This window comes from Stigmatopora nigra, chromosome 11, assembly GCF_051989575.1.
Source record: "Stigmatopora nigra isolate UIUO_SnigA chromosome 11, RoL_Snig_1.1, whole genome shotgun sequence".
Classification (NCBI taxonomy): domain Eukaryota; kingdom Metazoa; phylum Chordata; class Actinopteri; order Syngnathiformes; family Syngnathidae; genus Stigmatopora; species Stigmatopora nigra.
Genome location: NC_135518.1, coordinates 9,811,419 through 9,833,928, shown reverse-complemented (window position 1 = coordinate 9,833,928; position 22,510 = coordinate 9,811,419). Strand labels below are relative to the sequence as shown.

General features: G+C 40.2%; 3 protein-coding genes across 5 annotated transcripts; 1 reads left to right on the top strand and 2 right to left on the bottom strand.

Moving 5' to 3' along the window:
• Positions 1-37: 37 nt before the first annotated feature.
• Positions 38-1,731, top strand: gcgb (glucagon b). 2 transcript variants are annotated; one of them, XM_077727839.1, is made up of 4 exons: positions 38-508; positions 583-682; positions 1,102-1,257; positions 1,539-1,731. In XM_077727839.1, exons 2-4 carry the CDS (start codon positions 594-596, stop codon positions 1,654-1,656), a joined length of 363 nt encoding a protein of 120 aa, XP_077583965.1. In that variant the 5' UTR covers positions 38-508; positions 583-593; the 3' UTR covers positions 1,657-1,731. The 2 variants fall into 2 exon arrangements, with proteins under 2 accessions (XP_077583965.1, XP_077583964.1); XM_077727838.1 differs by having other exon boundaries at positions 1,536-1,731.
• A 622-nt stretch (positions 1,732-2,353) lies between these two features.
• On the bottom strand, positions 2,354-12,154 carry slc4a10b (solute carrier family 4 member 10b). Of its 2 annotated transcripts, XM_077727550.1 has the most exons (25): positions 11,988-12,154; positions 11,193-11,234; positions 9,882-9,963; positions 9,249-9,401; positions 9,037-9,175; positions 8,624-8,784; positions 8,339-8,524; positions 8,184-8,272; positions 7,472-7,629; positions 7,301-7,388; positions 6,770-6,916; positions 6,546-6,646; positions 6,294-6,468; positions 5,980-6,113; positions 5,669-5,914; positions 5,430-5,535; positions 4,977-5,138; positions 4,670-4,783; positions 4,324-4,485; positions 3,931-4,182; positions 3,737-3,805; positions 3,432-3,605; positions 3,239-3,358; positions 3,098-3,162; positions 2,354-3,027 (listed from the first exon to the last, which is right to left on the bottom strand). In XM_077727550.1, the coding sequence occupies exons 1-25, from the start codon at positions 12,126-12,128 to the stop codon at positions 2,952-2,954; spliced, it is 3,342 nt and encodes a 1,113-aa protein (XP_077583676.1). In that variant the 5' UTR covers positions 12,129-12,154; the 3' UTR covers positions 2,354-2,951. The 2 variants fall into 2 exon arrangements, with proteins under 2 accessions (XP_077583676.1, XP_077583677.1); XM_077727551.1 differs by lacking the exon at positions 11,193-11,234.
• Positions 12,155-12,299: 145 nt separating this feature from the next.
• tbr1b (T-box brain transcription factor 1b) lies at positions 12,300-17,377 on the bottom strand. The gene is given in 7 exon segments (XM_077727552.1): positions 12,300-14,452; positions 15,368-15,429; positions 15,549-15,707; positions 15,787-15,908; positions 16,413-16,567; positions 16,679-17,226; positions 17,228-17,377. Coding segments are annotated over 7 exon segments (2,031 nt in total). The 3' UTR covers positions 12,300-13,617.
• Between the last annotated feature and the right edge of the window lie 5,133 nt (positions 17,378-22,510).

The following is a 22,510-nucleotide window of genomic DNA, read 5'->3' as shown; positions in this document are numbered from 1 at the left end:
TACATGAAAAATGTAGTATTTTTATAATCTGGTGCGAAGCAAAAAAAAATAAAAATAAAAACCTAATTAGTGGACCATAGTATGGACACCACTGCTTTAGGTGAAACTTAACTGTATCATACAGTCAAATTCCTTTGTGGCAGAATTTGAAAAATTGAATAGTGCCTCATAGAATTGGTCATTTATACCCCTAATAACACTGTTCCAGCTTAATAGCTAACCAATTGATGTCATTGTACCAAGGAGAATTGCAGCCTTTTACCGACCACATGTCACACCCGTGGTGTTTGTCGGAGTCAAATAGATTCAATGAGACAGAAGCTGATTAATGGACGAAGCGTGAAAGCGAGGATGTTGAGGTCCCAGTGACGGAAGAGTCACCTGGGAGAGCGTGCCCGCTCGCCACTATATAAGACTGAGCGCACCAAGAGTCGGCCATGAAACACATCAGGCAGAACACCAGGACCAGAAGAATTAGAAGGGGCCCCCATCCACAAATATCCCACTGGTGAGTTTTCATTGCTGCTTATTCAGAATAGACAAAATGTCTTTTTTTTTTACCTGTGAATTTCCTGGCTACAGAAACATAGAAGATGGAACACGCTCACTCTTTGGCTGGACTCCTTCTCCTCATCATCATCCAAAGCAGCTGGCAAGTCCCTGACCACCACACAAGCTCAATGTAAGGACAAATCATTTTATTTTGTGCTATATTTGCATTCCATTTTCATTTGGTTCAATTTTGAATGGGGTGTGAAGTCCCATTTTCAATTTAGAAACTATTTGCTATAATGAATATCATGCATATGGTATCAATTTCTTTTTTCTTTATTTGAAACTCATGGTTAACAAATGTATATATTATATTATAAAATGCTCTTTTCAGTTTGTCTCAAGCTAAAATAACAAATAAGAAAATGCAAACAAAAAATGGCAAAGTCAAGCAGTATTGAAGGATTCAATATAGGAGTTCATTTTGAACAGTGAATTAATAATAGATAAGTTATTTTTGGGAAATCATGCAGTGTGACCTCAACTCAAGTGGATTTGCGAAAAAGAAAATTGTAAGTTACCTACAATAGCATTGTCCTTTTTTTCCAGGCTTTTGAGTGAGAACTCGCTTTCAAGTGAACCGCTTGAGAACTCCAACATAAAGAGACATTCAGAGGGAACATTTTCCAACGACTATAGCAAATACCTGGAAACGAGAAGAGCCCAAGACTTCGTCCAGTGGCTCAAGAATTCTAAACGAAATGGGTGAGCGTCCAATCTCATATTCAGTCAGACAACTTGCATTTCCATGTACTTTTTGTTATTATTCTTAACACAATTATTAGAAAACGAGTTGTTGATCAAGTTAAACATCAGCATTGTTGAAGTCTGAAGGGAAAAAATGTAGGAAAATTTAGACTTTAGAATCGAAAATGAAACTTTAATTTTTCAAAAACAGTCAGGTCAAAAGGTCACTACAATGACGATGAGTAGCTCCTCGGAAGTTAAATACGTGTAAGTGACCGCATGCCTATGTTCACCAGAAGCGTAATTCGGCGCCACGCAGACGGCACGTACACCAGCGACATGAGCTCGTACCTGCAGGAGCAAGCGGCCAAGGAGTTTGTCAGCTGGCTGAAAGCCGGCAAAGGCAGACAGCAGTAGACCCAAAACCCTCCAACGCCGCTTGGCGCCCCGACAACTGACTCTGTGCAATCATTAAATGTTTCACAAAGTGTACCATCATTCTCAATTGCTTCTTGATTCATATCTATCATCATTATTCAAAGATCATGTGTGAGAACACTTTGAATCAAAATGTTGGCTTCATTTCCACTAACATTAAATTAAATAGGAATTTGACAATTGGGCATTCACCCCTTTTCAAATGTACTCAGAATCTAATGTGGTCATTTGATGTGTAAATTACAATATAAAGGTTGATCCTCTTTATACATAATGATACTTAGTGTTTGTGTTAGTCTAAATAATTTACATTTTAATTTACTTTTAAGGCACTCTGCTGTACTATCTTCATGCCAATGAACAAATAATGATTTTTTCCAAGAATAATGAAAGCTAAGAAAGGAGAAATCATGGCAATTAGCTGCGAACCGACGATGGGTCGCCAGGTCGTCACTCTCCGATGCCGCCGCCAAAATAACAACGTGCTCGACGCCCATTGGGACGCGTCGCCTCTCGTGGCTGTCATGTGAAAGCTCGTCAAATATCTGCCAAGGGCTGCTATTGGGGTTGGTGATAGATGTCAACCAAACGCAACGACAAGTATAGATGTCCAATTCACATGGATGTTAAGTGCCAACATGTTATCATTTGGGAATAAGAAAACCACATGACACACTTAACAGTGCAACAGGTGTTTATGTCAAGGTAGGCAATAATTCAAGTGACATTAGACAAACATGTTACCAGCAAACTTAATATTTCAACATGGAACTACAGTAAAACACTAAATTATGTACATTAATTAAGAATATTGGAGGATTTTAGTAAAAATATAAATTACACCACATACAAAGTAAAATATAGAAACATTTAGGTATGACAAGTTATGATAGTTATGTCATTCCTCGGGCATTATAGGTAGTATTCCCCCTTTGAGGTCAAGTAAAACAAACATGTAGGACTGTTCAAGATGATTACAATACAAAATAAATACAAAGCTTCTTTTGCCCACACAGATTACAAGTTGATAAGAACGGTTTATGATAAACAAACTTCAATATCTCTTGTATATACAGTGTTTAACTGATAATATAATAAATATGATTGGGCGATACTTTATCATTTAACATATTTATACAGTTTTCAAATAAACAAATCAATCACAAGCTGTTCATTTTAACTTGCTGTGACACCAAATATGAACATTGTAAGTTTCCCTATTTGAATGGAACCCCATTAAAACAATCCTGATAAGCTCTTCTTTATAAAACATCCTAGCTGGTAGCATTCCAAGTGTTTCCGAAAGAACCTTTGGACATCTCATCCGTGATATTAATGATGGGTAATCCTCTGTGGAATGCAACAGTTTGACCAAGAATACCAAATTTTAATAGATAAATGAAATGCAGATAAAGCTTACTTGCATCTCTCCAGTGGCTCTTGCACCTCTTCTTCTTCCTCTGCAAGAACGCTCTGCTCTTCCTCCTGGAATTGTAAATAAAACCCATTTGACGAATGACATTAGTAGCATTATGTCAGCAGATACAGCAAATGTCACAACCTCGTCAGAATCCTCCAGCTTCTTCTTTTTGCTTTCCGGCATGAGGTCATCAAGCCAACTCAGCTCTCTCTTTGTAAAGATGCAGTCCAAAAGTTTTCGAATAAACACCAGAGCCAAAACCTGAAAGGAAAAGACATATTTAGTGTAGAAGTGATTGTGTTCACTAAACAATCAAAGTCAAGCATGTCCTTACCATCATAGGGAATACGATGGCGGCCTTAGAGGTCTTGATGACCCAGAGAAGAATCAAACAGCTGAGCTGGATGAAAGTGAACAGATGCACCTTCCTCAGCGGGACGTGACGTAGGTAGATAAAATCTGGCTGGTGCTTGGCCGGCATGCCAAACAGTGTGAGACGATCAAAGAACTAAAGAGGACAAGCACTCTCAGGAAACTCAAAGATGACATGTCATCAAGAAGACCATTATCAGTTTAATAGGCATTTAGCTGTATATCTGGAAGGTTACAGGTAGAATATGTATATCAAATTGTGTGTACCTGTATTCCCCGAAGAGAAGATGCTCCCATGTAGAGAAATACGCCATACAACACAGGCATAGGGATAAACTGAAGGACAAACAAAATGCAAGAAAAATATATGTATTTTCAATGTCATTTGCTTTACTATGTTTTTTTTCTCCAATTTGGGCTGATTTGAAGCCTACAACTGCTTTAGTGAGAGTCCGACCGACCTTGAGCACAGATGTCATGAAGACCGAGCAGCCCATGAGCACAAAGATCATAAGGCCAGTGAAACGTTGCTCCCTAATTCCAAGGAACTTGGGCTGCTCGCCTGGCGCCGAGCACTGCGACTCCAGTTTCAGGCTGTTGACATGTGTGATGGAGAGGACGGTGGCTGCCACAAACCATGGCAGACCCATCAAGGAGCAAACGCCGAGCATCAGTCCCACCATGAATAGATCCAGGTGGTAGCCACAGCCCTTCTACAAGGTGGGTAAGAAAACTTAATTGGCGAAACGACAAGTAAAAACCAACACATAATAGCTATTTTCATTTAACTGTTGTTATGTATGTACGCTATGGTATTTTGTGTAGTCTCATCATCATCTGAGGCACAGAAGTACCTTGAGCTTGTGCTCCTTCCTGTTTATGATGACAGCTGTAATTTGCTGGTCCATGAAGATGAGGATGGTGCACAGCAGAGCTGGGAACAGTGTGATGACGATAGTCCACCAGGGATTCGGTCCCAGTGGGTTAATGAACCAGCCACGATCATCTCTGGTAGGCTGTAATTGCAAACAATGCTTGGTTATGAGACATCAGAAGCATACCGTATATATTTCGATTATTCTTCTATTTCGTCTTCTATGCAATCTATTTTAGTGATGTTCTTGAGATCACTGTTATGATATGCAAACCTTAGGTTACCAAAAATTGTTTTCATATTTTTTATAGCGATTATTCACACACCTTAAACACACTTGGAACTTTCAATTTTGGAGATGGAATCCCTAAAGTGTAGTCAATCAGGACCATGGTGAAGATGGTGATGAAAACAGCAAAATCACTGATGATGGATCTGACCTAACGGCAAGAAAGTATTTTTCCTTTATTACTGGAAAGGCTATCAAAATTCAACAGTGTGATGTTCGAACTGACCTCGCTCCAACATTGTTTGTTGTAATATTAACAACAAACCACTAGAATGCAACATTGCACTTTCCAACAATAACTTGTGTATCAAGAGGAATGATGTTCCATTCACTGTATGCTTTACCTTAGTGGGGAAGAAACTTCTGAACCTGAACTCCTTGAGGAACGAAGACATGAAGACGGTAGAGAAGAAGAGAATGACACACCAGAATAGAACATCAGGTACGTAAGGTCCTTTTGGACCACAGGCGCTGCCAACAAATTCTCCCCGCTTTTCAATGCAGTCCTGAGACAAATTAACAGATTGAGGAAGACATTATGATTAGCATTGAATAAGAATACATCCTACATGTCAGATTTACAAGCATCCATGTCCAGAGGAAATAGGAGACAAAAAAGATGCAATTTAGTGGTGATTTGCAGAGAATAATCCAATATAATCCTGCTCACATGTCCTTAATCTCTTCTGTTCTCAATCTGGGAGAGCATGCCACTTTGAGGTGTAAAAAAAAAAAAAAACGCGCTTTTTGAGTGTTCTCCCAGCTATATTCCAACACCAATTGAAGACGAATTGTACCTTGACCTCCAATGCCTCCCAATAGATCTCAGACGCCGTGATGTTGTTGAACTCCCAAAGCTTCAGGGTACCATTGGTAGGGTCAGATGGCTCGACGCACGAACATCTGTAGACACACATAAATCTGGGTGTCGAAATAATCCCACATCTGTACCAGATTTACAGGTCCTCCAAGAAGTGTACAGTAATTACACTCTTTGTGTTCTTTTGTTATCGTGCGACAGTCACCGTCCACCTACGAGTACAAGGAGAGTTTTTCCAGGTTGTTGTTCTTGTTAAAGGGATAGTAGTCTCCCAAGTAGAACAATTTCTCCAAGGCCTCATAAATGAAGATGATGCAGATGAGCGAGGCGAAGGCTTCTTCCGTGAAACGAGTGATGTAACAGACCAGCGAACTGGCGTCAGTAGCCACCAGCATAATGCAGAGGATGGCCGTCCACAAGCCGATGCAAGTCCTCAGCGACAGATAAGACAGGCCGTACTCCCTGTGTGGATATTGAGGGAGTTTCTGATTGGATTTAGGAGGCTTCAAATGAGAATGAAAACATACTTGCAGAATTTGAACAGTATCTTTTCAAATACAAGTACTGGTCCCGTGCTGCCCAGAATGGTGAGAGGCTGTCCGGCAAACAAGGAGTACACAATTCCTGTCAACGAGGCCCCGAACAGAGACTCAATTGCACTCTAAGGGATGACAAAGGAGACAGAAAATAATGGATACCAAAATATTTCGAGTGGATTCGATTGTACTTTCAAGCATTAATTAATTTGATTACCATTTTGGCTGATTATCTGATATTTAGTCAAATGACTATCACTAGGGTAAGATATTATTTCAGTATTAAAATATTGAGGGCTTCTTACTATGCGTCCCTCTGTGGCCTCGCCAAGAAGTCCTCCAAAGGTAATGACAGGGGACATACAGGCACAATAGAGGAATAGGAAGGAAGCTACACACTGCAAACTAAATGCGTCGGTATAGTCCGACAAGTAGTGGGGGAGTTTGCGCTTGATGTCTAGAAGGAGGCCACCAAACCACCTGGGGATGTAAAAGAATGCATTGTTAAGGTAATTTTATATGAAAAAGAGAACTGAATGTTTCCTGAATCAACTTACTTCCCCGTGCGTTGCAGTTCGGGACCTCCATGACCTTCATGCTCATCTTCATTTGCATCAGCAAAGTCGTTTGGGAAATTGGTATTTTTCTTTCTTTTCTCCTATTCAACAAACATTATGTTCAAGTCAGCGTTCTAGTCTGTCAAAGAAGTCAGTGATAGAAGGAAATCTTTTTGGCGTCAATTTAAATTGATTTCCAGTCAAAAAATAAAACCAAAACATACCTGAGAAGGTACATTCTTGGGTGGTTCTATTCTAATGGATGGATCCCACTCTCCTGGTGGCAAGACCGTTACTTGATCAAGGAATTCATCAATCCCAGCTATCAGATCATTTCGGTCTTTAGCTTTGTATGCCACGTCATGGAAAACCTGACAACATATAGTGGATGAAAAATCTAAATTAGTTATCATACCTCTCTATAGTTGAATGCCTATGAGATATTTCTGGTCACAGTTTATACAGTTAATTGGACGGTAGATGTAATCTATGATTGACCTTCACGCCAGTGCACTAACCAAAGCATCTCATGCCCTTACAAATATACTTTGTTGTTGTTGTTGTTGTTTTTACAATACATTAGCATTAAACAGTTTAGAGCCGTTCTTTTTTTTTCTCAGATGATGGAGAACAGCCTAAATCCTGGACAGAATGGAATGACTAATCCCCAAAAGCTTGTCATAAAAGCCGAGATGTGCGTCATGCTGAAAAATGTCCTATCACTTTCTGAGCTTCATTTGAAAGAATACACTTACCTCATCTGTCATGAGCGTGGCTATGGACCTCCCGATTTCATGATACTGAGGGCTTCTTCCAACAGGTCCCAAAAGAATGAAAAGAAACCTAATATTCAAAACAAAACAAAACATCCCAATGTATACTGGATGGAGATCAAATGGGAACCAGGTGAGTGCCAATATCTTAACCTTGTGGCGATGGGGACTTCAGCCAGGCCACTGAGAATTACGGCTGGTGAAAGACGCACAAATGCTACCACAGGTTTATTGAGAAAGTCCAACTCTCCTACTAACACGTTGCACGCTTCAGCACCTGCTGGGATTTTCTTCATAAAATGAAGGTCCATCTGAAAGGGGGCATACCACAATTTATACATACAACTTATGTATACTATGAATGAATCCTTGTTTAACTAACATGTTCAATATGGCTGAAACGTTAAGGTTTCTTTCGTACTAATGTAATTCCCTTTTTATTATGAAGGCTTTAATATAATGAAATAATTATTTCAACAAATGTTGGCAGTGTGAAGGTGTTGATTTTTCAGTGAAAATTCTGAGACAGTAACAAGCAGTTACTGGAGTGTTGTTTGCACTTACACAGAAAAATCTAGAATATTTTTGTTGATTATGATTATTATTCAAGGCAGAGAATGAGGGAGAAACAGTCATTTACTTTACGTTAAACAGAGAGCTTTTCACAAAGTATTTATTTATATTCATCTTGAATGTCTTGTGCATTTATTTCAATAAATGTATTTGGTTATAATCCTAATCCTGTCTAAACATATATTTCAAATACTAATAGGGTAGAGCCTTCAACGTATTAGTATCATGATACAGAAGGTTATAATAATAGATTGAGTGTTCTCGACCTCTCGTGTAACTGTTCTAAGCGTACCTTGCTCAAATCTACAGCGATATTTTCTCTATTGGCCTCCACTTTCCCATCTGAACCAGCTAAATGAGACTGGGATGATGTCATCTGACCTGTAACAAAACAGAAAGTGATAATCCTCTCTTTGTGAATCTAATTGAGTCTCAGGTCGTTCCTACCATTCTTGTCAAGGTGGACATCTGACGTCCGTCGACCCATGTCAGCAAACGAGCGCACAATGGGCAAGCGGTTGGCAAGTTTCTTCTGGTTCTGGTGATGATGTCGCTTCAGCAACACATTATGCACTTTTTTTCGGAGCTTGTCGCCCAACGGCGAGTAGAGCTCCTGGTGGTCCAGTACCATGTCTGCACCAAGGTTATTTAAATCATATCCAACATCTTTTATAATTTACAAATCACTCAAGAACCTTGCCAGAGTGTACAAGTATCCCATGTTTATTGTACCTGCGATCTCCTCGATGGTGTTGGCCCTCATATCAAGCAGCACGGTGCCATTGATGATGCAGCTGCGCAGCTCAAACAGGCTGTGCAGAGACAGGGTGGCCACGTAGGGTTTGCTCCATCGCTCTCCTCCGTCCTCAACGTCCTCCTCGAACTTCAGCCACCTGTCGCCGTAGAGGGGCAGATGAGAGAAGATAAGGTCAGCCGTATGCCATCTGCTCGTCCAGTACACATTTCAATTTGATAACTGCTTCTCTCATTTTGACTTATTTGGCAGTGCAACGTGTTGCCCTTTGACAGGGCATCACTGTAAATACATTATGTCTCAGTTTGGGGATTAAATTTGTGATATGATGCCATTTTGGAAAAGGCTCTGAGGATGAACAGCTCCAGAGAAAATACAGTAGTACAGGTACCTGGCACTCTCCCTCCATTCAGAATCCTCGCCTACCCTCAGGAAGATCTCATCCATCTCTGTGAATAGGTCATGAGGAATGTGCTCCTCATCCTGATCTTCTGTCCCGAGGAGGAACTGAACTCTTTGGGAGGGAGTATCTGGGAACACAAATGAAAATGGAAAGTTTTCCTCTGTCTGGCATGTCTTATTAGACCGTGATAATAATCGTACCATAGGTAGGAGACTCTCTTCCCTCCACCAATGGGGGGACCCGCTCCCTGCTCCTACGTTTGCGTTTGTTACCATGGTGATGATGCCTGCGATGGCTGCGCTGGCGGGTGCTGCCCAATGGAACGTGAACCCCAATGTATAGAGTTCTATGGCCTAGAAATGTATATATGGGAAATGTTAGGAGAGCAATGAAGAGGAATTGTGTGTGTGTGTGTGTGTGTACACTATATGTATGCACGTGTACACATGCATGTGTGTGGGTGGTCGGGTGTCCGCACTGAGAAGCTTTACGGATAATAATCATGGATGAACACAGTCTCTTAGTAATAGTCCATCATTGTTTAATGCATTATATGCCGGTATTACTGATGGCTTTTTGTTCATTCCCGAGCATTTTTATAAAGTGCACTTCGAGCTGTCAATGTGACAATATTGTATAATATATGGCCGAGCCCCAGTGACCATTGGATAAGCATTACAAACAATGAATGAATGTATATGGTTGAGGCTGTTCTACAACATTAACAAGTTGATAGATATTGCAAGTAACATTTGCGGAAAAGCAACATGGTTTTTTTTGCATTTTAAACAAGCATTTGTGTTTTCGTGTCATTTAAATGTATCTTGTGCCACCTTCAAAGTCCTCCTGCTCAAAGTTGGTGCATTGTTGCGATCGTGTTCCTCGTCTGTCCACTACAGCTTCATCATCGCTCCTCTGTTAATCGCACAAATAATGATGTTAGAGAGGAATATATAAAATCAGTAAAATATTTACCTACTTTTGTAGCTTGTTTCACTATGGATAGATATATAGATTGGCTACAAAGTTTGTGAGAAATCCAGAGACTTTACTACTAATCCACAAATCAAGTTTGGTGATCGGTGCACTAGCGGAAATAACTTTTGGAGCTAAACCAATTTATTGTGGTCATTTCCTGTAAATCTAAGCTCGGCGTGCCAAAACCCTTAGCGTGTTCTCTTCGTCGGGTACTTCTTGTTTGTTCACCAATGCAAGCCCACATTGAATGCATTTAAAGCAGAAGGGCCTTTTAATCCTTAAAGCCAGCTGGCTGTCATCTTTGCCCTCTGCCAGCCATCTTGACCTGCAGCTGACTATCGAGGCATATCCGTAATGAACTTTTTTTTTTTAAAGCTTCTGTCGCCTGGCAGGCCAGTCATTTCAATATTAATCCATTTAGAATTCACACTGCATTGACAGATTAGAGTGTCTATATTCAGAATTCTGTATTAGCGCCATTTATTTGGAAAGGCAAGATATTAACAGCACTGAAATACAGAACATTTATATAAACTGTCTGGTCTGCATACATTGTGCTTGAATGGCTTAAAATATTAGCTAAATTTGGTCCAATTTATTATGTGCAAATCATTGAACTCATTCAGAAGGGGAAAAGTCAGAATGGATGGGATGTCTATTGCTGGCAATGGTAGAGCGTTAATGAGTGAGTTTAAAGTATTTTTAAAAGTATGGAGGTCACAGGTCAAATGGGATAACTGGCAGGAGACAAGGTCGATTGACTGTAAGTAAGAAGTGTGAAAAAATGCTGTCAAGGTTCTGGCAAGACAGCCCGGTGAGGTGAAATGACAGGATGTGGCGTCTTTGCAGATGGCGAAGACATGTTTAGAGCCATCAGTGATGATTTCCACAAAAAGCTCCTATATCATTGGAGTAGTCTGGCAGCTTTGACGGCCTATTTTTTGGCAGTTGATGTATATACAGTCAAATGGAGAGTAGAACTGTAAATGGCTGCTTTTTCTTGGATTTTTCATGACTTTTGCTCTCTAGTTGCAGCAAATACTCAAATAACCTGACCCAAAACAGTCTGCCTGTGTTTTGTTTGTGCTAATCACAACAAATGATATTGTACTGACTTGTACCTTAAAATGACTACTAGGAATTATAAAAATCTGCATCCTACTCACCAAACTTTTACGCCCGACAGACGAGCTAAATGAGGAGTTTTCCTGCAAAACAGAGGGCGGGGGGAATCTTTCTTTTAATTTGGCTGATTGGAACATTTTAATATTTACATGTAGTTTCACATGACAGATTAACTGTAAAATGTTATTTCTAGATGACCACGTGTTGTCTGGCTAAATCCAGTCTCACACAAAACACACACGTACACACATGTACCAATAAACGGCTCCAGAGCAGAGCCCAGGAAGCTGTGGAGCCAAAAAGCCAGGCGCTTAAAACCATGGCCTAAAAGGTTGTCAAAAAAGCTGCTTGTATATCAACAGAAAAGAGATGACGAAAACAAATCTCCATCAAAATCATCGACTGGGCTGAATGAGACTTTGTGAACCACCAAACGCAGAGGCCATTTGGAAAATACTAGCCTTAGGATTAGTATTTTACAAGCATACTTCTTACCCATAGGCTTGATGATTGTCTTTAACCACTAAAAGGAATAAAAACCCCATTAAGGAGGCATCAACTACATCAACACCAAGCATCTAGCACCCAAAGGCAATTAGTTAGTAGGAGTACCTTGAAAAAGTTATCAATACACAATAATCAGAGCTCTGTATTCAATATAAAATGTGCCTTAAAAAATGAAAAACAGCACTCAAGACAATCAAGATTCTCCCCAAAGTAATTATTCATTCTTTCATTATACTATCATGTCCTGTGGGGTTTCATTAAAGAATTGCTGTTATATTTTAGCACTGGTAACATTCCATTCTAGACTAAAAGTAATGTTTAAATCCTACCATGGGTAGCAGTGGCTCCATGTGTACTCCCTGATCCTGCGTGTCCATGCTGCAAAGTCGTGTGCTGTTGTGAGTGGAGGTGGAGATGATGAGGAGGATGAGGATGATGAGGATGCTGAGCCCAGCAAGCTTGTAATCCATTGAATAAATGGAAATGGCAGCAAGTAAGAGAGAAACTCAAGGTGGTCACGTCTATGTTCAACATTTATTTCATCCCTTTATTTATTCACTTCTGATGTGATTAAATAAATAAATAAACAACATTCACTGGAATGTTTTTTACTTTAGATTTAGTCTTCCAGCATGAGGCATATGATATTTCTGAATCCAAAGCTTCAAAAATGTTATTCCAGGTTTTTTTCCCATAAAGTTCATGCTCTTGAGTTGTTTATGCTACATATTGTTGGTATTGTATCCTAATAGTAATAAGAATGGATGAAATGAGAATTAAAATGTGAAAAGTTTCAAATTAGAAGGTAAAAAAGGGAGAGATTGATTGAATTCTGCATTTGCAGTTGCTGAATAAATGCATTTGTCTGACCCACGACTAAACTGTTAAGGGCATCTGTTGCCCTCTACTGTTGTGATTTGGAACCTTCTCTCCATTGGCTTCTTCATGCAAAAAGCAATATATACTACAGAAAAGTATAGGATTATTAGTGTCAGACCTTAATTGCCCATAAATATATTCAACCTGAACATTATTTATTCAGATTCTACGACGTTACAACAGAGATTGGTTTTTACAACGACATATTCTCAAATAAAAACAATTAGTTAATTAAAAAGCGCCACATACCTTACATAAGTGGATTTCAAGAACATACGAAGCATATATCAGAGACATTTCTTAGCCTAAAATTTGGGGTCAAGTACAATATACAGATGTTTTGCTACACAAAAAAACATGTCATGTACATATCATCCATATGTTTATAAAGTAAATGTATACAGCATACAGATAGATCATTAACACTTGAGGCTACTTGACAGAGAATTTGGTCATTTCGACACTACAGTACATAGTGTATTTGGAAGGTACATCCAATCACTATCACCAATATTCGTATATATAAATTATATTCTATTTACAGTGGCAGTATAACTGTAAACAGTGAGTCAAGGTTAATCTACAGGTGATCTGTCACAACTTAGTACAAATATGGTGAAATGTAAATAAGAAATAAATAAATAAAAGTACAGTGTTTATTGCCCAGAAAAGTACCATATGTATAATTGTGAATGACCAATTCCAAATGGTATCACGAAACACATAAATAAAAGCCTACCAGAACATACGTATTTAATATGATGTTTGCCTGGTGTAATTTAAATGGTGGCTTGTTCTCTCTTTGAGTTTTTTCCCCAATTGAGTAGTATTTATTATACATTATATTAATGGTTGAAAAAGGTTGCATGGCGACCAGTCAAGGGTGTAGTCCATCGTTCATCCCCCACAGTCAGTTGGGATAGAAAGATGAGAGAAAGATGATATGAATGGTGGAATAAATTGCATTTGTAGATAGAAGGCCAAAGAAAAGGAGAGAGAGAGACAGAGTCAGATAGAGACAGAACAGAGGCAGAGAACGTGAAAAAGACAGACAGAGGGACAGACATCTAGATGATCGATTTAGCTGGAAGTATAGAATCCGTAGTAACCAATGTCTTTCGAGCAGTTTTTGTCTTCTCTTAGCAGGTCTGACTTGAGCGGGGACATGGCATCCTGCACCGGGGTGGAGGAGGGTGACATCCGCCTCCTTTTGACGGCTTCGAAGATGCCAGAGTCACTGGAGTCGATGGATTTAATGGACGACGGCGTCTCGATCCAGCTCGACTCGGAGGTCACGTCCTTTGATTTGGCCTCCTCCGAGCCGACGGGTGACCTCTGAGCCGGGATGGCATCACCCTCTTCGGCCAGGCAGTTGCTCCGCGCCCCGATGGAATTGGACGGCCAGCAGGGGTACACGGAGTTGCCTTTGGCCCCGACTCCCCCGCAATACTGCGGTGGAGTACGTCCCCCCCACCCGGAGGGGTCAGTGTAGTAGCCGATTCCCCTGTTGGAGCATCCTGCCGTGGGCAAAGGGAGCGCCTTGACTCCGGCCGCTGCGTACGACAGCAGGGTGGCGGCGTTACCGGCGAAGTCGGCGGCCTCATACGCCGAAGCGGCGAAGTCCAGTCGGTTGTTGGCAGGGGAGACGAACCATCGCTGCGGGGGGCTTCCCACCGAGGGATCGTCGCTCTGCAAGCTGTTCCCGAGCGGAACGCCACGATCGGCGCCAGAAGCTGCAGCAGCAGCCGCCGCAACCGCCACGCCGGGGTGGAAGCGAGATTTGGCGTATGAGCTGACAAACTGGTCCTGGAGGAAGGGACTGTGCATGGCGTATCGGGGTCCGGCCACGAGCTGCGAGCGAGGGGAGTCGCCCGGGGACGGAGTCAGGCGATCGATGTCACAGCCTGTGTACACGCTGCAAACCAAAACATGCACACAAAGTAAGAATTGCATGACATGACAGCCACTCGCTAGTAAAATACTATGCGAAAAATGGACAGCTCCCTTTTCAATGCAATCTAGTCTCGTTTAAAGGCTCCTTTTTGGTTCAATAGCTACTATTAACTGATTTCTTAAATGATCTAAGTAATGATCATGATAGATATTCGCATTTTTTTAATAGTGGTGGTCATTTAAATGTTATTTAAACTTTGTATTATTATATAAAATGGGCTTTTGGTAATTGTATTTTTATTTGTAATTGTAAATTCTATGTATTTTCGCTGTAGTATTTTATAGCTAGAGTTCAGTTATTGCATTTTATTATAGGGAAAAGACAATATTGTATAGTAGTAATATTATTAATAACAGTGGGGGTGTTTTGTTTAATCATTAGAAGAATAAACTACCATTTTTTGGTTTTCTGATTCTACATTTTTATATTCAAATTACTCAAGATTTCGTTTCAAACATTTCCTGCTCAAGTGTCTAAAGCTGCTCTAATGCTGCACTTAATAGCCATTTAATTGAGTACATATGGTGCTACACTAAAAGTAATTATTACAATAATCATTATAGTTCTACTATTTTCAATGCATTTGAGGAGCTACTCAAAAACAGTCTTCGTTTGACCTATTATTTTAAAGCAACGAGTGGTGCTTATCAATTTCAGCATTTAAAAAAACAGCTTCAAGTACTCATTCATGCCATTTTGGTTGTCTTTAATGAACAGATTAAGTATTTTGCAGAAAAGTATCTTGTCTCCAAGAGTACAATATAATAGGAATTTGAAGAAATAAGGTTTTAAGGTCTAACATTAACAAGTGCAGGTATTATAAAATGCATCCTGTCTATTTTGTCTGTTATCAATAATATGAGATTCATAACTTACGTGTCATAGTTGTCCCGAAATCCTTTTGCAAAAGGGTTGTGGTCAATTTTCAGTTGAGTAATCTGTTAAGGGGGAAAGTAAAATAGAAAGATTGGGCTCCAAATGAGCACGATGCTGTATCGATGAATAATTATAACATATAATATTATTCTGTTTTTTGGGGGCTGTGAAGTATTCTTACGTCAGTGTTCTGATAGGCCGTGACAGCGATGAACTGAGTCTCAGTGAAGGTGAATGTCTGGACTCTGCCCGGCTGGCTGCTGTCCTCCGTGCCGTCCTCGTTTACTTCCACCACGTGCAGTCTGGGCTGGTACTTGTGCAGAGACTGCAGGACCACCATCTGGGCAAGAGGTTCATTCAATTTAGACAAGAAATTATGTTACTTAACTAAATTTGTAATTTAGGTGTAAATGTGTTACCTGTGCCGTATTGTTGGTTGCACCTTTGTTGTTAGTCAGCTTCAATTTGCCAAAAGAGATCTCCTGACGCATCCAGTGCGCACCCGTGTTTGGAGAATCTGGATGCATGTAGACTCGATTTCCTGAAGGAAATTAATACAATTATTTAATGCATGCAGTCTTCTTTTTTGTATCATAGAGAACCAATATAAGAGCTGTACATTTAAAAAATAAAATGATACCATAAAATTTGTTCAGGTAAAATTACCACCCCAATCACAATAATAATTCTAATACATAATAAACACATTTGAAATTCTACTTTTGAATTGGAACTGAGCAGTGAGAAAAATAACATGAATGCTGTTTGGAAAATACAAAATTGAAAATAACCTAGCAGTGTGTTTATTTATATTGAGCAATTGGGATATTTCAAGCACTTCTGTTGTTAAATTTGTCAAACGAAAATATATAGGCTTCAATTGAATTTTTTTGAAGTAAAAAGGTACACTCATTATTATTACGTTTATCTTGGAGAAAATTCACCCCAGAAATTTAGATTTACAATAAACATTTTAGTTTTCATCACTATACAAATGTATTATTGTCCTGATTTCAACAATTCAACCCATTTTTTTTGCCATTACCTACGACATTAGTATCAGCTTTTCCACAGGGCACCCACTTGCCTCCCTGGAACCTCCAGTGATTTGGATCAGCCAGAACAACATCCACAAAAATGTTGTAGTGAGCAGTTGGGTCCAGGCCTGAAATGTTGAAGCTTAAAAACGGGAACATTCTCCTATAGGGAGGAGGAAAAGTCATCCTTTTAAATTTTTGAAAATTGTAGGGTAATTTTTTATTTTTTTTGCCAGCCATGAAATTTCACATAAAATAACGAAGTTTTCCTCACCGTCCCTGCTTGGTGATGATCATCTCCGTCTGGTGCCTGTGGAATTTAAGCCACAGGGCCCTGTTGCACAGATACACCTGCGCCTTACCCGTCACCAGCCCGGCAGCCTGGGCCGGGGAGAACTGGTAAAAAGCACCTCCCTGATACGCACTTCCATACTGTTGCGCGTACGGGTAGCCGGGGGTAGGCGGTGGGTAGCCCTGGGCGGATGAGTTGCTCAGCAGGCCGTTGTAGGCTCCGTTGGCCAGCACCGGGTGATGGGCAACGTACCGGCCGGGGCTGCCGATGGAGAAGGCGGCGTGTGCTGCAGCGGCAGCCGCAGCTCCGTGCTGGCTCGGGTATGGGAACATGGCTCCTGCGGAGGCGGACGAAGGAGGCTGCGTGGACGGAAAGAAGTTGTCACCCGCTCCTGCTCCATGGAGGGTGTGACCGTGACGGGCGTCGGCGTCTCCGTGTGCACCAACACCGCCACCGGGAGGGGAGAGTTTGCCCGCGTGCGCGTCCTTGGGGTCGGGAAAAGTGTCTGCCTCCGACTGATTCGTCATCTCCCCGGGGCTTTTTTTTTACGGGTGAACTTCTCTCCTCGCTCTTGGAGATTATGGGCAGACTCTGCGCGTCCGTTTCATCGCAGCCATGAGGCGCACTGATTGCGTGCACGCGCTTCCCGGACGGGTCAGCACTCGAGGTGCGCACTTGCATAGCTCACCCTATATATCACTACAGCCTCGCAATACATTCTGGGGAGTATTTGCATACACGTCACCCAATGGGGAAATTGAAAATGATTAGAGGCAATTGACATCAGCATACAATAAAATAAAGCAATGCTGATTGGCCAAATTTATTTGAAATCTAATCAGATACCTCTTAATTGAAAGAAAAGCAACTATTTGATGAGGATATGGGGTTTATGAAAATAAGCACCTAGCATCCCAACTTGTTTATTTCAGTGTTTAGGCTATTTTACCCGCGTTATTTACCTATTTATGCACCATGAGTGCCAAAGTATGTCCGCAGAGGACATGAAGGTATTTATTATTCACATAAATGACAGACAGTCCATGACAGGTTAGTGCATCAGATGCCTTAAAATGTTTGTGATATAGCGTGAAATCACAGTGTCCCACTGAAGATGTGTTTATGAGTCCCAGAGCTCCTTAATATTTAATACATGGTGAAGTTAGAAGCTAGTGCACCGATATCAGGGACATGTCACATGAAGCTGAGGGAAATAGTCCACATAGGAGGAGGGGACTGTGGAATATTTGAAAGAAAAAATAAGCACCTTGATTTTGTCTGAGTGGACTCTCCCTGGACATTTCATTCGGGACCCCTGCAAAATAATGCAATGTGCAACCAAGTGAGTTCAACGCGTTCAAAGCAGGTGAAAATGCTTTGATTTTATAACAAAAGTTTGAGAGGTATGTGTAAATCCCGTAAAAATGACGTACCGCATTCCCCAGTTAGATGTTATAATAAATTCCATTTGCAAATTGGCTATAAAAGCATAACAAAAATGGGCTTTGGGAGCATTCAAAGTTAAATTAACCCTGCAATTATGTGTTGTTGTATGGAATACTACCAACTCTTAATCATCAATAGCTAAAATCAATACAACCGAAATGAGAAAGTTTCCCGAACAAACCACCGAAATCCTTAATAAAAGTGTCTTCCTGTCAGTTGGAGATCATTTCCCCCTCTGGTATAGATGCCCCAGACCACCTCCAAACAGCAGCATGTGTTACCTTGGTAATAAGCTTATTAGGCCAGAGAGCAAGGTGTGCACTGTGCACTCGTGACTGCAGCTGCTCCCTGTGCACTGTGACTTGGTGACTTCAAACTAATCTCACACTGATTTACTGTTGTCTTTTTTTTGTTAAGAAAAAAATGCAATTTTGTACACTATTGTACTCTTTTTTTAAGCTTAAATGTATTAAATTAAGATATTGTGAAGTTAAGTGCGGAAAAAAAGTATAGACTGGAAAGACACTTGCCTCCTTGCCGTGTTAACTCCTAAAAAAATAACAGAAATTGGAAATCGGTCACACACAAGAAGAAGATTAGTGGCTATATAGTAGTGTACATGCCTGTGTCTTTAATGAAGGTGATGTAACTCTAACGAGAGGTCATTATATTGTAAGGTTGAAGGGTCCAGTAATCTGTTGGTGTGAAAGGTACAAGCACAGGCTTGTCTGGACCCGAGCATAAGAGGAGGTTACTCTCAGATCGCTTAATTATAGGATTAACGTGTACTTACATCTCTGATCTTTAATCAACAAAAGAGGCTTGATTTTTTTGGTTTGTTTGTTTCTAAACCCCCTGCAGGATAACTCAATTTTAAACCCACTAACCTCATCTAATTCAATTCACCCTAGAGACAAATATATATTAAGGAATTATTAAACAGTCAAATATGTACTGCAGATTGGCTTTGAAATATATTTGGTTGCAGTGCTGACACTTTCAGAACAAACATGTTCTTGCATTAGACGATTTAGACATTAAGGATAGTTAAAAACAAAAGTATTTCTACAGCATAGGATTTCTTCCAACCCAAAATTGGCCTCTTATTTTTTACATTATGAGTGCAGCATTTTTTTAAAAATTGTTCCGACTTCTGTTGTGGCAAAGAATGATTGGGCCACCTGGGTCTAATCTAATCAATGTGAATGACAAGGGGAGAAAAAGGGCTGAAAGTGAGCACCAGCTTAGGGACTTTACCTAATGCCCACTACTGTCACTTCAATGATATGATCATAGCACACAAAATGACAACAAAATTATTGCCCGCAAGGATACAGTGAGGGCGACACACGGCGTGCTACTCCAGTCAGGTGAAATTGCTTCTTCCTTTTTTTTTTTTTTTTTTTTTTGCGACTACGGAATGGCATGTCACTTGTCGGATGGGTAAACATTTCCTTGTCAGGCCAGTAATAAGGAATGAGGCACAGTGGGCCTGGACTAAGAGGATAGAGCCAAGGTTATTTGGAATTCATGACAGGTAGTGGCTTATATTACAGTGGCACTGAAAATTTCATGGGAATGCATTTAAGATGGTCCTTAAGTTATTTATATGTTGTTTGCCACATGTCACGTTGCAATTTCCGTCAATAAATCAAAGTGATAGGGAAGACACATTCCCTTTTTTCTTTCCGAACTTTGATTTGACCACATTATCTGATGCTTTTGAAGATTTTGGTGAAGTATAGTTGGACACATAAAGCATGAGGCTTGGTGGTATGCTAATACAAGTGGCCCATGTGTGTTAAAGGGAATCAGGCTGAGAGAAAGGACAGCTGGAAGCTTGCAAGGGGGCGGAGTGGACAGTTGTGGCTTTTTAAGTCTCATTAGCTGTCCTCCCTGGACACGCGGCGGCACGCGTCCGTACGCGCCAGCGGCCTCCTACACCTGCTCATTATACTCCTTTACTTCAAGGACTCTAACCAATGCCGTCAGTGCTTTACCACAAAGCTCCTGGCAAATTAACCTCAGAGCAGGTGATTCGGGTGTTCAGTGGCAATTCAAGTGTGCAGAAAAACAACAACATTTGAACCTGCACTGAAGGATGCGTTCATGTGTATTGAAAGCATTACTAGGCCAAGTGTGGGCAATGCAAGGCCCACTAAGCTTTTACTTATTTAGAGTACTGCATTATATCAAGGCTGTCAGACTTAAAAGTTTAACTTTGACAGTACTATTATTTGTCATTAATAATTGACAAAGTTATTATAATTCGCTATGAGAATATTGTCACTCTAGGGAAAAATGCTTAGCCCTCGAATGAGGGAAAATAAAATAACAACGTGGGACAACAGTTTTAGCCTCAACCGTGTAAATAGATAGACTCAAGCACAGGTGGATGTGATAATGAGTAATAATGATATGACAAGAAAGGGCAAGCAGTCTGGGATACACACATTTAATAGGCTAAAAAGGTACCAGCATTGATCAAATGTGTTGCCTATGTACGTTTTCTCCGTTATTGCACATCAGAAAAAAATTTATAAAAACTATACGCATAGGTGTAGAAGGAGCTGGTCAGCTGTTAAGGTAAATGAGTGCCAGACATGTATTCCGCTGCTTAATTTGCTTATGCTTTTTGTTCTATTGCAGAAGATGTAACTGCAATCATTTTTTTTAGCTAATACAATTAGAAATTGGTGCATGCTTTTGAGCAGTGATGTGTTAATGTTGTAGGAAAATATTAAGAATAAATGTTTTGTAAAGAAAAAAAAACTATCTAGGGTGATGAAAAGTGAAAAACGAGATTAGAATATCCCTAAAACTGTTGTGGTGCTCCCCAGAAGAACATTAGATCATATTACTAAAATGATATATTTGGCCTTTTAGTTTGGTTAATACTTGTTGTCCATATGAATGTGGCCTGACCTGACTTCGATTAGCGATATTATAGTAGCGTCTCTATCCGGTGATTCCCATTAACAGGCACAGACTGAGACCTGTGTGAATTTTGTCTCACACCAACTATAGCAAAGTAACACGCGTGAAAGACTGCAATGCGTGTCAACCATCTTAAAGCCAAGACTGATTTGCAGACTGTGAATTTAAAAAAGTAAATAAATAAATCAAAAAGGACAATAGCAAAATCACACAGTTCAAATGAAGGCCCAATGTGCCTTAAAAACGTCTTTTTATCGCCATCTCCTGACCTTTTATCAAGTGTCAGGATTGTTGCCGTCTACTTTAAAAATTAACGGGGGTTGTGTGACCCGGGGAGTGCGGCTGGGGTTTGTGACCATTTTGTTATTTCTGCTGCCATGCGCCGTCAGACGTCTGCGAATGAAGAACACGACCACTGTCCCCAGTAAGCCCTCGGCATGAAAAATTCAAGCCGAGTCGTCTTTTCAGGCCATTTCTGATGAAAAGCGCACCAGAATGAAACTGACTTATGCCAAATGAATATCGGCGGATCGGCGTGATTGTGGGGGCTGAGCTTTGTAACCTGGAAATTATTTATCAGTGACATCAGTTGCATTTTAAGAGTAGCCATGCCATCAAGTGTGTGCACTTACTTGCTTTGGCATTTCTCTGAGGTTTTCCATGCAATTGCATTGCTCAAAGTGACAAACAATAGGAACTTTTGCATTGATTTTCTTATTTGAAGGTAGTTTCATCTTTATGGACAATTGTTTTATGTTTCGATAAGTCAAGTGATAAAGGTTTTGTTAGCCTACATCCACATCGATCGCACACTATTGCTTTGTTTTAATTCTTTGTTTTTTATCTTGAGCACAGGTACATCACCGAGAAGATAGAAGATTCAGAAAAAAAGAAGAATCTGCATCTAAGGCTATGTTAATTCCCACTGCAGGTCAATTCTATTTTTGTTATTCATATGTGAGTGATGCTTATCTAATTTTCTTTCCATGCACTGAACACTCCAATTCCGAGGTTTTTTTCTCTCAATTGAAACCTGGCTCATTAGAATGTGGATAAAAATCAGGCATCTAATTAACACCTCTGCAATATGAATGCATATCCGTATGAACGTGATTTATACAATATGTCATCAACAAGTAAAATATGTTTTACAAAAAAATCAACTCTCTGATAGCAGAAAATCCCAAATGGTCCCAAATCTACCTCTGTAAACACTGTGCCACGTAACCATGTGTCACACGCACATATAGAGTATTCACAGTAGTATTGTTTGTGTTATTTTGTAAGATATATATTAAAATTACTCCTAGCCAAATTGGACGGGATCTTTATCAAGTGTTTTGAGAAGGTACTGCTGTCATATTATCATGAAAAGGAGTATCATATAGTGACATTCATTCCCAAATATTGCATCTTGGATAACTAGCTGAT

Bases quoted from the DNA above. Each gene is read 5' to 3' on its own strand.
- gcgb (XM_077727838.1), top strand. From the start codon at position 594: ATGGAACACGCTCACTCTTTGGCTGGACTCCTTCTCCTCATCATCATC. The intron at 683-1,101 runs GTAAGGACAAAT...CTTTTTTTCCAG, and splicing joins GACCACCACACAAGCTCAAT to GCTTTTGAGTGAGAACTCGC. The intron at 1,258-1,535 runs GTGAGCGTCCAA...TATGTTCACCAG, and splicing joins AAGAATTCTAAACGAAATGG to AAGCGTAATTCGGCGCCACG.
- slc4a10b (XM_077727550.1), bottom strand. From the start codon at position 12,128: ATGGATTACAAGCTTGCTGGGCTCAGCATCCTCATCATCCTCATCCTC. The intron at 5,915-5,979 runs GTATGTTTTCAT...ATATCCACACAG, and splicing joins ATACTGTTCAAATTCTGCAA to GGAGTACGGCCTGTCTTATC. The intron at 4,183-4,323 runs GTACTTCTGTGC...CCCACCTTGTAG, and splicing joins GGAAGGAGCACAAGCTCAAG to AAGGGCTGTGGCTACCACCT.